This window comes from Dermochelys coriacea, chromosome 8, assembly GCF_009764565.3.
Source record: "Dermochelys coriacea isolate rDerCor1 chromosome 8, rDerCor1.pri.v4, whole genome shotgun sequence".
Lineage (NCBI taxonomy): Eukaryota > Metazoa > Chordata > Testudines > Dermochelyidae > Dermochelys > Dermochelys coriacea.
Window position 1 is genome coordinate 105,407,245 of NC_050075.1, and position 13,253 is coordinate 105,420,497.

General features: G+C 54.1%; 1 protein-coding gene across 2 annotated transcripts in view; it reads right to left on the reverse strand.

Moving 5' to 3' along the window:
• LOC119860761 (leucine-rich repeat extensin-like protein 5) overlaps positions 1 to 12,962 on the reverse strand; it is a 29,666-nt gene extending 16,704 nt beyond the window's left edge. The window contains exon 1 of one of the 2 annotated variants that reach the window (XM_038414870.2): positions 12,752 to 12,962. In XM_038414870.2, coding sequence (XP_038270798.1) covers positions 12,752 to 12,830 — 79 coding nt within the window. In that variant the 5' untranslated portion in view covers positions 12,831 to 12,962. Of the gene's footprint in view, positions 1 to 9,252; positions 9,748 to 12,751 lie in introns of those variants that run through there. The other variant, XM_038414871.2, reaches the window with a different exon arrangement.
• Between the last annotated feature and the right edge of the window lie 291 nt (positions 12,963 to 13,253).

Sequence of the window (13,253 nt, forward strand, 5' to 3'; positions counted from 1 at the left end):
TGTTACACGGGGGGCAGGTGACTGACTTGTCTGATGGGTTTATGGGACCTTCAGTATAGAGCAGTCTGAGTGCAACTTTCTCTTGTTCTGAGACTCTTTTGTTCTCTAAGTTCTTCCCACTGGAATCACTGCTGGGGAAAGGCGCAGGCTTGTCCCTTCTTTATCCACCGAGCAAATACAGCACATGCAATGGCAGGGCAAGCGGCCTCTATGCTCCCCCTCCCAGCGTACTTCAACCCTGCCCTGAGAAGACCACGCATAGGGATGCGTGAGGAGGTCAATCTCCTTGACCCATTCACTCTGTGGCACTTCTTCTGATTCTGCCAAGGGAACCAACTGGTACCAACTGAGATGGGTTGTTAGAAGGGACGCCTGCCCACCAGGCATGGGCCTGCCCCAACAGCTCCTGATTTGGGGGACCTTTGGGAAAGCTTTCAGGCACTGCTGACCCAGGCTGGATTTGAATTGGCAGCCTTATGGCAAAGGCTGCATGTGCCCTCTCTTTTATCTACAGCACCGAGGCGTTTAGCTCTGGAGGGTTTCAGCAGGGGGAGGCAGCACACGCACGGAGTTCCTTCCGATACTTCTAGCAATTGCAACTCGCCCCCCCCCCCACGCTTGATATGCTCCTGGTTACCCAGGCCAATGATCAGTGGTCATTAAAGGATTATCCAGGGCTTTCTCGGGGTCCTCGCTCCCCTGCCCAACCTAGGAATCTATCAGAACAGGTCACTGCTAGCCCCCTGCCCATGAGTCCAGGAAGCAGAACAGACCCAGCCCCTGCACTGTAGCACAGATGGGAATACAGCAGCTGGCTCTGCGGAAACCCCATCACTCAGCATCAAGATAAGTAAGTTACGCCTCAGGCAGCAGCTGTGCTGGAGGAGTTTGTGAGCATCAGCAGCTGGCATTAAGGAGCCTGGGCGTATGCAGAAAGTCTCTGTGCCTCTTCCCCTCTCCCACCCCCCGCCACAGAGCTCTGCTTCTCCTTCCACCTGGAGCTCTGCCCCGGTCTGGGGGAGGAGCTGTGGAAGCGGGGGCCAGTCTAGACAATGGCAGGGGCTCCTGGCAAGGGTTTGTATGTGGGAGTACTGGACTGGGGACGAGGGTGCAGAGATGTTGGCAGAGAATGCCTGACCAGTCCCTGGCAGGCAGGTAGCAGATGTTGGCAGCTGGGAGCTGTGTCCAGCAGGTGCAGGGTTTCACAGCCTTTTCCCTCAGAAGATGATCAAGGAGTCCATGCCGCAGTCCTAGGATTAAGGCTCTTCTGTCAGAGAATCCTGCTTTAGTTAAAGGTTGCGTCAGTAACCCTGCACTTCCTGCAGCCCATGGTAAACATACAGCTCAGTATAACTAGTGAATGCACAGCCACTCTCCCCAACCCGCCCTCCCCCACACCAGGGGAAGTCAGCGTTCAAACGACTCTAGCTGGCATTCTATACTCCAGCCCTGAAGACACTTTCTGAACCTGACCACACTTGCCCAGACAAGGTTTCCTGCGTGTGCAGCCTGCAGCCAGGAAGGCACTAGCTGGCACAGTGGGGAAATGCACCACCTCAAGCTGCGTGACCTGCTCCGTGAGGAGTTCAGTGGAACTGGTATCGTTTCTGCTGAATCCACCCCTCAAACCAAAGGCACAGGGTAAAAGTGGCCATCTCTGCTCAGAGCCCCGGCACTGGAATAGCAGGGTGGGCTGGGATGGAGACACACGGAGAGCTGCATATCAGGAAAAAACATGCACACCCCTAGAGACAGGCCACCAGCCCTTTCCGTTCATGAGCACTACAATTACCCAAGCAAACATTTAAAGAGATGAAGACCAGGCTAATGAGTTACGCATTGTCCTAATGAACCAGACACAGCACCTGGGCTTGACGACAAGCCCGGAAGGAGCAAGCTTAACAGGCATGGGAGGGAGACAGTTCACATATCGATGTGACAGTCTCAATAGCTGCTGAATGTAGATCCAGGAACTGTTTCCTATGACAATGGCCGGGTAGCGTCTTGTAAAATCAACAGCACCGGCCCCCCGGGTGCTAATGCACCCTCCCAGGAAAGCTCACAGCACGCAGGGGCCCTGGAACAATTGATATCATGGGGGTGCTGAAAGCCATTGAACCAAACTGTAAACCCTGTCTATGATGGAAACCATTTCAAGCCTGGGGGGTGCTACCACACCCCCAGCACCCGTAGTTCCAGCACCTATGTCAGCATGCTTGCCAGAAGGAGTCTGGCTTCCTAGCCGGCACCTACAGGAAGCCGAGTGCCAGCGGACAGCCATTTCCCTTCTCACATGCATTTCAGCCCTGTCTGGAGGGGGTATCTTGCACTGAGCCCTTCCAGTGGGATGCCAACAAAAAAAGACAAGCACCAGGGTCCAGCCTAGAGACACCAGCGGTCTGATCGGGTATGGAAACACGCAGAGGCGGTGTCATGGGAAAAGCAAAGCTCAGAAGCTGTTTGCGATGCTGAGCACAGGTGTGAGGGTCAACAAGTATTGCTTCAGAGGAGGATGCAAAGGAGGTGGAGGCCCTGCACCTAATGCTGAGATGAAGGCTAGGAAGGCCTGGCTCCACACTGCTCTCGTTCAAGTGCCATCCTTGCTGACAGTCAACGAAAGATCCCGTGAGAGCATGACGCCCTGCTCCTCACAGGAGACGGGTTCTGGGATTCTCCTCTTGCCAAGCCTTGCACGACTGTTTAGTTCACACCTGGGTACTGCCCATGGGCCAAGCCGTAGTGAATGGGCTCTCTTCCTCACAAGGGACTGCTGAGCTTGCACTCCAGGGGCCCACCCAGCTGGGATTTTAAAGTTGGTTCTTTGTTGCAACTTGCAAGCTTAATCAATCTAAAAGTAGACAGAAGACTTGGCGTCAGCTGAGACCTGGCCTTGATTCTTAAAATACAAAAGTCAGAGCCACCAGCAAGAAAGCATTCGGAGTATTACCAGAAAACTAACCGCCACAATGGGGCCCCTATGCATCAGCAGGGAGGCCAGCCAGCTATAACTCTGCATCCAGCACCACAACAAGTACAAGTCTCACGCACCTCCCCACTACAAAACCAAACCCCACCAGGGGAATGGGATGATCCAGAGGGCTAGGGGACGGACTACAGCATCAGTCACTTCTTGACTGCTGCTCCAAATCCAGCCCTGGGTGGTAAGGACCAGAGGTCACTACTGTCTGATGGCTGCTTGCGAACCATGTAAAATGAGCTGGTGGTTTCATAAGGGGCTAAGTGTCCTCATCACAAAAATGATCCCCGCAATTGGCAGTCTTGCTTGTGTTTCCCACAATGGTGGCCAAGGGTTTCTTCAGCCGGGGAGGCAGAGGAAACAGTCTGCTCCTCAGCACTAATGCACTTCTCGTCAGCAGATCTTCACGTGCTTTACAGTGTCCACAGCCCCCTTTTACAGATGGACAAACGGAGGCACCGGAGGTAAAGGGGCCCACCCAACATCACACAGTAAGTCTGTTGCAACCTAGCACAGTGCCCCCCCTAAATTCTCCTGTTCCCTAGGAGCCCATCTCAGCTCACCCTGCAATGTCACAGGGTGGGGTCCCTGCTCCCCCATCTTACTCCGAGCTCCTTTTTCCTCCATCTTTGAGCACTGCTCGCTACCCAGACAATCCTGGCCACTTCCCTCACTAAGACATACACCGGGGGGAGGGAGGCTGACTAGTTTTAAAACAGCACTAGCCTTCACAGCACTAACAAATTTCACTGTTAAAGGAAACACTGGTCACCATTCATAACAAATCGTGATGGATTGATTCAGGGATGGCAGAGAGGTTACAGCAGAGCCACTCGCATCTCCCACCATCACAGGCCCCCTCTACTATCCTCGTCTCTGGAGAGACTCTCTTGCAGAAACGTTCCTCCTGCCCGTGCACATACTAGGTTATTGCTCCCTGTGGAGAACGAGGGAGCTTTTGCATTAGCTCTGAAGTGCCTCAGTTTGCCTGTTGGAGGTTATCCTGTTTGACAGCAGGGAGCTAAATTAAAGGAGGCAGTTAAGAGGAAGCGAATCAATGACAAAGATGTGGCACAGGCCAGAGAATACCAAGGGTCCCAGAGGAAACAATGGGGCAGGTATTAATGGGAAAATGTCCCCTGCCTGACTAGCAAGGTTTATTCTTCCCAGACCCGAAGCTTGGCTCAGAGGGGTTACGCAAACCTTGGAGATCCTGGCCTAGGGAAGAAGGGAGGGTTCAGCAGGCTGTCAGCAGCTGCTCCGCAGGAGATGCTGGCAGAGGCACTAACTGCAGCCTAGAGAGACAAGGAACGGCTGAATGGGACTTTCTACAGTGTGCAATGAACGACTAAGGCTTACCTAAGGGGAAAGAGATGGACCAGCCTTGCTCTGACTGCCATACACACTGGGTGAATGAATGAACAAGGCTTTGTTCTGAGTCCCTTTAATCGGCTGCTGTCACAGGCTCCTGGAGGAAAAAAGGCTTGCAGATGCAAACTCCCTTGGGCCTGTCAGTTTGACAGTTGGTGAACAGGGGGTTGGAGCCCACAGAGCTGGCCTAGGAGTGGTAGGACCATGTGGTTTCCACCCAGAGAGAGAGGAAGGCAGCAAAGGGGTGCCCTCAAGGGGGACTAACAGGATCTAAAGTGCAGCCTCACCCTGTAACCGTGACCCTCCACTACCAAGTGGAGTTTTTAGAGCGGGACTCTCTCTCTTCTCTTCCTGGGGAGGGGGGGCACATTCCCGCCCTCCAAGATAAGCTCTTCTGTCTAGGCTGGACTGTAAACTCAGGCTGTTGTAGATCACAGGCCTTCCACCTCCCTTGCAGAGCTGGCAAGGTGAGCAAGCGCTGCCCGTTCCACCTTAACTACTGTGCCTCTCGCCTCAGGGCAGCACCAAGACCGCATGGGAGGGAGCTGGAGCTGTGACAATCCAAGCTTTATGCATTGCTGCTGCCCCTACGGCCCAGACTGCTAGTGGAGACTTCTATCCTGGGAGCAAAACAAACAAAGCAACCCCAACCCAGCCCAAGGTGGCGGGGAGAACAAGCTGGCTTCATGGACCAAAATACTCTACAGATTTATTTTTAAAATCAAGCCCAATGCTGCTGAAGGAAACGGATTTCCAAAGGCTGCAAAGAAAGACACTATTGAAAGCAGCTAACGCAGACCAAATCCTCGCTCTCTCAGCAGAGAATGAACGGACGAGTTATAACAAATCGCCCGCAGCAGCCGGAACATTTCCAGAGGGATCCTCCCAAGTCCCTTGTTTTTTTAACAAAAGAAAGAGGTCTGTAAATGGGTGTGCATGCAGGTCTCCAGTACTTTAAATACCTATCAGCAGGCAGACTTTGCCAGAGTTCTAGCTATCCTGCAGGAATGGGACCGCATACGTACAAGTGTTCCTGCAAGTGTTAGCGATGTAGGAAGTCCTTGGCTATGCACACGGGCTGTTGCCCCAGCCATATTTAGAAGTGCCATGTAGCCCTGCTCAGCTTGGTCTCGGGCAGGGGTCTCAAACACACAGCCCGCAGGGTTATTTTCTGCACGCCCCCCCGAGCATTTACCTAGAGCAGCTCCGGCCTGGCGCACACCAGGGGCAGGGCAGGTTCCCCGCCTGCCTGCCCTGCCCCCGCGCCACTCCGGGAAGCAGCTGGGACCTGGGGGCGGGATAGGGGGGCACAGGGGTCTGTGTGTTGCCCTGGCCGCTCCTCCAAGCACCTCCCCCGAAGCTCCCATTGGCTGCCCCCCTCCCTCACCCAGGTCCCAGCCGCTTCCCGGAGCAGCGCGGGGGCAGGGCAGGCAGGCAGGCAGGGAGCCTGCCTTGCCCCCGATGCACGCGGGGCCAGACCCACCCACCGAACCCTTCCTGCAGCCGAACCTCCTGCCCTGAGCCCCCTGTCGCACCACACACCCCTCCTGCACCCTGACCCCCTGCCCTAAGCCCCCTGCAGAATCCCATACCCCTCCTGCACTCCAACTCCCTGCCCTGAGCCCCCTGCTGCACCCGCACCCCTCCTGCACCCCAACCCTCTGCCCTGAGCCCCCTGCTGCACCCCAACCCCCTGCTGCACCCTGCACCCTTCCTGCATCCCCTGGGGGCAGGGAGGGGGTAGAGTTGGGGTGGGGATTTCGGGGAAGCGGTTGGAATGGGGACAGGGAAGGGGTGGGAAGAGGTGGGGCAGGGGCGGGGCCTCATGGAAGGGGTGGAGTAGGGCAGGGCCGGGGCAGCAGGGGGTGGTGGTCAGTGGTGCGGCCCTCGGGCCAATGTACTGCTCCTCATGTGGTCCTCGTGGTCATTTGAGTTTGAGACCCCTAGTCTAGGGGGAACATGACAGAAGCTCCCAGGGCCTGGTCTACACAAACTTTGTACTGGTACAACTATGTCAGTTAGGGGGGACTTAACTGAAATATGTAAACCAGTACAAGCCCTAATGTGGACACAGTTACATGGACATTAAGGTGCCTTGCACCAGTAGTTTATTCTCCTTTCCATACAGGAATAAGCTATAACAGTTTGAGGCACTTTTATACCAGTATCATTTTAATCATGCTAAACCTTGTACCAATATAGTTAGAGCAGTAAAACTCTTGTGACTAGACAAGCCAGAATTTCGCTGAAAAGTCAGGAGCCTGCGTAACTTCTGCAAATTGGCATTAAGGACTTTAGAAAGTTTTACCCCGAACAGCAACGCTTAGCACCTGCCGAAGCCTCACCTGCAGGCGGGATCCTAACACTGCTAGTGCTGGTGAAGCAGCAGCAGGGTGATTACGGCTGGGAATTTTTAGAAAGTTTCCTTGGTGGAAACAGGGTCACAGAGGCCAAGAGGTTCAAAGGATGTTCCAAAAATTCTGACTTCTAGATGACATACACTAAAACCTACGTTAAAAGAACATGAACGCTGCAAAGCCAAGAACTCCAATGTTAGAAAAAGTCAGAATTAAGGCTGCTCATGCAACTTTAATCCAGCATCCTTGTGCAGAGGCGTTACGACACAGTCTTCAATCACGTGATCAGATATTATTTTTTCCACAGGACCACTGCCTCATTCAGGGCACAGGACGGATGGCGCAAAATCAATGAACAGCTATTCAATATTGTTTTCTCCTTATTGTTCAATGTATGGCCCCGGGCCTTATTTACTGCACACTATTCAAACCCTGCTCTGAAGACAACATTATTCATTTCCTCGTGGGCTCTTCTGTGGTGCCCATCAGTATGGTATCTGAGAGCTTCACACACTGCAATTACTTTTCCCAACCCCTGTGAGATGAGGAAATGCTATTATCCCCATTGTGCAGATTACTCAAAAAATATCAACTAATTGAGATGCCTAGCACGATCTAGCACTTTGTGTGTTCAAAGCACAGCCCCCACTGACTGCAGCTGCTTAGTCCTTCAAATCAGACCCCAGGGTCTCAAGTCAGTTACCCAGAAAATGAGGAACACACAATTAGTGACCTCCTGTGAAAAGTCTGGTTTAAGGTGATTTGACTAGCATCCCATAGGCACACAGAGGCAGGGATTAGAATCCAATTCTCTAGGGCAGCATTCCGCTGCCTTATCCCTGACACCATCCTTTCTCTTCCTGCATCCCCTGCCACATCACTACAGACCTTTCACAACAGATGAGGCAGGGATCCTCCTTCGCGCACAACTCTGCTCCACCCCAGAGCAGGTCCATTCTGCGCAATGAATGAGGCAGAGGTCCCATGGAAAAAATAGGAGACAATTGTGTAGTTAAAGAATGGATTATAAAGCATACACACAAGAGGACTGAATTATGGTTGCATGGGCAACTAAATAAGCAATACTGCCAAAAGGGGTTTTTGGTAATATAACCGAGTCTACACTACGGGTTTTGCAAGGACAGCTGTGTCGGTTCCTCAGGTGGTAATATTTTTTCACATTCCCAACCAAAGCAGCTATACCAGCAAAATGTTTATGTGTAGACGGTGCCCGACTTTCAAGCTCACATGGGAAATCAGTGGCGGAGCAAGAACTGAATAGTTTCCCCCAAATCCGAGACTAGTGCCTTCGCTGCTGGAACTTTATCTCATTCACAAGCTGTCTAAAAATCCTGCCTGGCGTAACGATAAACCTTCCTGTCCAGGTCATAAGCTGATCAATGGCTAACTGAGAAAGCAGCTAGTAGGAAAAAAGCCTCCCATACAGACAGGTTATTCCATAACTGTCCACTACAGGATGTGTTGCAGTCCTTTGAAGCAACTGGAACTGGCAACTGTCAGACAAGATACTGGTCTAGACGGCCACCGGTCCAAACCCATATGACAATTCCTAGGATTGTGAGAGGAGCTTGGTAGCTTACCATACCCCTTCCGCAGACACACTACTCTGATGTGGTTAGAGCCGATACGGGTCAATGCATGCACACAGGACTTTTTCCCAGTGCAACTGGGCATTGGCCATACACCCACCACACTGTGTAATTGTGCTGGTGCATTCCGGGAAAACACAGGCAACTCTCCTTGACTGCCTCAACTGCTGGGGCCAAGGGCAGAGGCCTGCGGGTGTCTCCCACAGTAGACTCTTTTCAGGTTGTCTCCCTGCACAGAGAGCGAGGACACTCTCACCTCACTACCTAGGCACTGTTAGAAGGCTGAATTCGTAAGGCAGCAGGGCTGTTAGAACCAGGATGCAGCCTGAGTGTTGTGCTACGATCATGCCATAGCTGCATGGTTAGGAGTCAGGTGTTAACATGGATCGTGTGTTAAGTCAACCAAGTTACACATTCAGGCTATGTCTGCACTGCATAATTAATCCACATGGATCAGCTGCTTGGTCCAAGCACTCAAGTTAGTTTAGGCCAGGAGTGAATATTCCCACTGCAAAGCCAAACCCCTGTTACTACGTCCTCCCATCTCTGCGCCCATCCAGGTGTGTCTGGGGACGCTGCAGTGAGGACCAACAAGAAGGATTACACAGATCTAGGGAAAAGAAGACTCAGCTGAACAGGGCAGTTTCTACATGCAAGTTTCTGATAGCCCTGCAATTCTACAGGAAGTGAAAAGTAAATGGTAAAAAGTTTCTCCCCCTAACAACTGCTGCCACATCATACAAGTCACAACCCAGTGTCCTCCTCAGTAGATTTCTCCTCCCCAGGAGCTTCAATTCTGAGCGACCCCGCATCAGCCACAGCGCATAAGCACAGTCTGGCAGGGGCACGGGATGCACAAGTCACATTTGGGGTAGGGGTAAGTAACAAACAGCTTTTCATTAGGTCCAGTGTGAGGTAGGAGAAAGGTGTGACATACCTTCTGGCAGCAGATCCAGTGAGACAAGCTCCTCCTCTGACAAACGGAGCATCTGAGACTTCTGGGGGGTGAGGGCCCTTGGCACCAATCAGGGCTCGGCCCCTTAAGTAAAGATGGTCCAAGCTGCAAAGAAGTTTCGAACCTAACCAGAACTTCCCCAAAGTTCAAGAGATTTGCATCTCGGATTCTGGTTAAGGATCCAGGAACATAAAACCTGCCACATTCAACCAGACACTGAGGCAAACTAACCGAGGCTCCAACGGCGGCCAAAAGCAAATAATCAAAAGAATGAAGAATGCCACATACTGTACCTGGCTGTGGCCCAGAAGTGGAGATTTCTCTGATCTCTAGCTGATCACCCACTTATACCTTGAAACAGGTTACCAAGGGGGTAGGGAAGAAAGAAGCCTCATGTTATTGGGTATCTACCCCACACTGGCACTAAAAGGGTTAAACTGGAGCTAGAGAGCTTAATGAAGGCACCAGGTTACACCTGGAGGGTGGGCTGGGCAGGCCCACCTTAAGATGAGGCCCAGCTGCAGGAGAAGGTGGGTGATGAGCATAAAGGGAAGAAGCCCAGAGGGGAAAGATCCTATAGTATCTCTCTAGCGGCTGGAGATTTAAGGAAGGGCCTCGAGGGAAGCAGATGTACAGAAGCCCAGGAAGGGGCTGTGGGGAAGGCCACAGGAGGAAGAAGTCAAGGGAGGCAGCAGGAGCTGACCTCAGCTGTTCACTGCAGGGTCCCTGCTTGGACTGGAACTCAGGGGAGAGGAAGGGGCTGGGTTCTCCTGCTGACCACAGGGAAAGATGGTGTAGAAACGCCCTGATGGGGGAGAAGCACTGCTGAATTAGGAGCTGGGCTTCAGGGAGAAAGCCCTGGGAGGTGTTGCTCAGCACCACGCCAGGAGACCAACCCTGCAGAGTAGAGCCCTGAAGAGCCTGCCAAGGAGTGAGCCCTGCTAAGGGTGAAGAGTTATATCTGAGTCTAGGTTATTGGCCCAGAAAAGAGAGGTCAAAATCTGACCTGGCTGGATAGCTGGCATGAGAACACTACAGGGCCATGGCAGCTGTCAGTGGGGAGCACTAGATGGGGGAGAGTCTGCTATGTCATGCCCAGCTATGACTGTGGGATGAACACTCCAGTGATGTGTCAACCCATCCATACCCTCCTTTAGTGTTATGTGCTAAATACGCCACCTGTCATTTCAGCACATTCATTGCTTAGGACCAGCTCCAAAGCTCACTGAAGTCAATGGAAGACTTTCCCCTGACTTCACTGCGCTGAGGATCAGGCCCTCATGCTTCTCCATCTCTGCCACATCTTCTTTCAGAAGGCCCACAGAGACAAACCCTTCCCCCGATCATTGGCTTCCCCGACAATGTGAGTCCCCAGGGTGTGCTCTACGGATTGCTAACACGTGCACAGGCAGGGCTCTGATGCTGTGGCAATGAAAGTTCTCTAAATGCTTAGATCCAACAGACAAGGACAAATCCCGCTACTGAAATAGTGCTTTAAAAAAATTATTCTCTCTTCTGGAATATGGAAACATTCACCTAACACTTAAGTAGTCTCACCGATATGGGGTCAACTTATTCTGTAACATGCAACTTTTAACAGATATTATTCATTCATCCTGAGTTTTGGGAGTACCTGGTAAAAACTACAAGGATGAAAGAATGCTCTCTAATACGCATATAAATTCAGCACTTTTTTAAAATTAGCATTCCTGTTTTTTATTCCCTAGGCATAAGAGCTACATACAACTCTGAGCGAAGAACGCTGGTCGCTTTTCCAAGGTGTTGGGTTTACTTGACCCCAACTCTGTGCTGGTAAATGGTGGGTATGGGATCTCCTGAAGGGTCCACGCTGGCATCACAGCAAGCAGAGGCAGGTACTTCAATTACTGCTAATTGTTTGGCCCTTCTATAGAACCTTCAATCCACGGACTTTGTGAAGGTGAATGACTCAGCCCTGTAAAGTTACTGCTTCCCACCCCCCCAGATGGGTCCGGCTGGACCTACAGAGAAGTCATGTCTCCTAACCCCGCAACCCCAGCCTTGTACTCTAACTTCAGGAGCAACCCCCCTTCCAATGTACTGAAGGGACACACACGCTGTGTTTTAGGAGGCATTCAGCATCAAATACTGAAGGTTTTCTTAGCCTTGTTGATCCCCCTTTAAAGAACGTATTTGTATTTTACCGTAGCACTTAAGAGCCTGATCCACGGACCAGGACACCACTGTGCCACGCCCTGTACTAACACAGATCAAAAATCCACTGCCCCAAGGAGCGCACAATCCAAGAATAAGCAAACGGGGTGTACAAGGAAACAATCGGCAGGCATTGATCAGCCCCATGAGCAGCAGTGTCTTGTTTGGCACTCACTGATTTATGTTGTAAGAAGTCTAAAAGAGTTGCAAGAGGTAGGGGTGAGCACCCTGGGGCAGAAAGCAGTAGTGGCAAAATCTATAGACTCAGCCCCAGAAGGATCTAGATCAGTGGTTTTCAAACTAGTGGTACGTGAGCTCTTGGGGAGTACACGAGAAAAATCCTGTAATGACAGACAACGCAGTGTATTTAGTAAGACTTCGCAATCTAATCAGATGGTCACAACAATATACCTATCTCCGATGTGGGTATGTGGTAGACTGCGTTATTTGGAAATGTGTACACAGCCCAAAAAGTTTGAAAACCACTCATGTACATGAATCCCACCTATCTACTCAAAGGACGGCAGGGCCACCTAAGAGGGGGAGAGACATTAACAACAGGTACTGACTGGGCCAGCCTCCTAGCAGGAGCTTGGGGGGAACAGCACTGACCAAGGGAGCTTATCCTGGCCTCTTGGTGGCTTCCGCCAGGTGACCCGCGTACCTCCAACACGCCTGCGTTGCGGGATGGGATTGGACCCAGGTGATGGGACAGCCAGCGCCAGGCCCTTGGCTGTGGCACCCATCGCTGGAGGGGAAGCCCAGCCCGGTGCAGACCTCGGGTGCCAGCCACCCACCCAGCTGTGCAGAAGGCGGCAGGCTGCCGTGCCCGGAGCTGAGGCAGTGGCTAGGGCTCCAACCCACAGGGGTGGTGAGGGCACCGGCCCCAGACCCACACCCCAGCAAACCTCCTGGAGGCCATGGGCAGGAGAGAAGGGGAGGGTGCCCCTCCAGCCAGAGTGGGGGAAGCCTGGCCGGGCAGCCAAGGAGTGGGAGGGAGCCGGCTGGGTGCCCCCCCAGGTGGAGAAGGAGGGAGCCGGCTGGGTGCTCCCCCAGGGCACGGACGGAGGGGGGGGAGCTGGCAGGCTGGGTGCCCCCCCCGGGCACGGGCGATGGGGGGGGAACCAGGCGGGGGGGTCGGCTGGGTGCCCCTCCAGGTGGAGAGGGAGGGAGCCGGCTGGGTGCTCCCCCAGGGCACGGACGGAGGGGGGGAGCTGGCAGGCTGGGTGCCCCCCCCCGGGCACGGGCGACGGGGGGGAGCCGGCTGGGGCGCTGGCGGCGGCGGTACCTGGCAGCGGCAGCAGCACCCCGGCGAGGAGGCAGCAGGCGGCGGCGAGGCGGAGCAGGGCGCGGCCGGGCCCCTCCATGCCGGGCTGGGGGGCGGCGCGGGGGCGACAGGGACCCGGGCGGGGGCGCGGAGCCGTCGCGTCTCGGGGCCCGGCGCTGAGTCAGGGGCAGGCGGCTGCTGCCACGTGGTTCGTTCACCAACACACGGGGCGTGTCCGCCCCCCCCGCGCCGCGCCCCCTCCGCCCCCCCGTGCTCCCCGCCCCCCTCCCACCATGTCCCCCGCCCCCATCCCCTCCTGCCCCCCCCGTGCTCCCCGCCCCCCGGGCCGCGCCCCCCTCCGCCCCCCCGTGCTCCCCGCCCCCCTCCCACCATGTCCCCCGCCCCCATCCCCTCCTGCCCCCCGTGCTCCCCGCCCCCCGGGCCGCGCCCCCCCGTGCTCCCCGCCCCCCTCCCACCATGTCCCACGCCCCCATCCCCTCCTGCCCCCCCGTGCTCCCCGCCC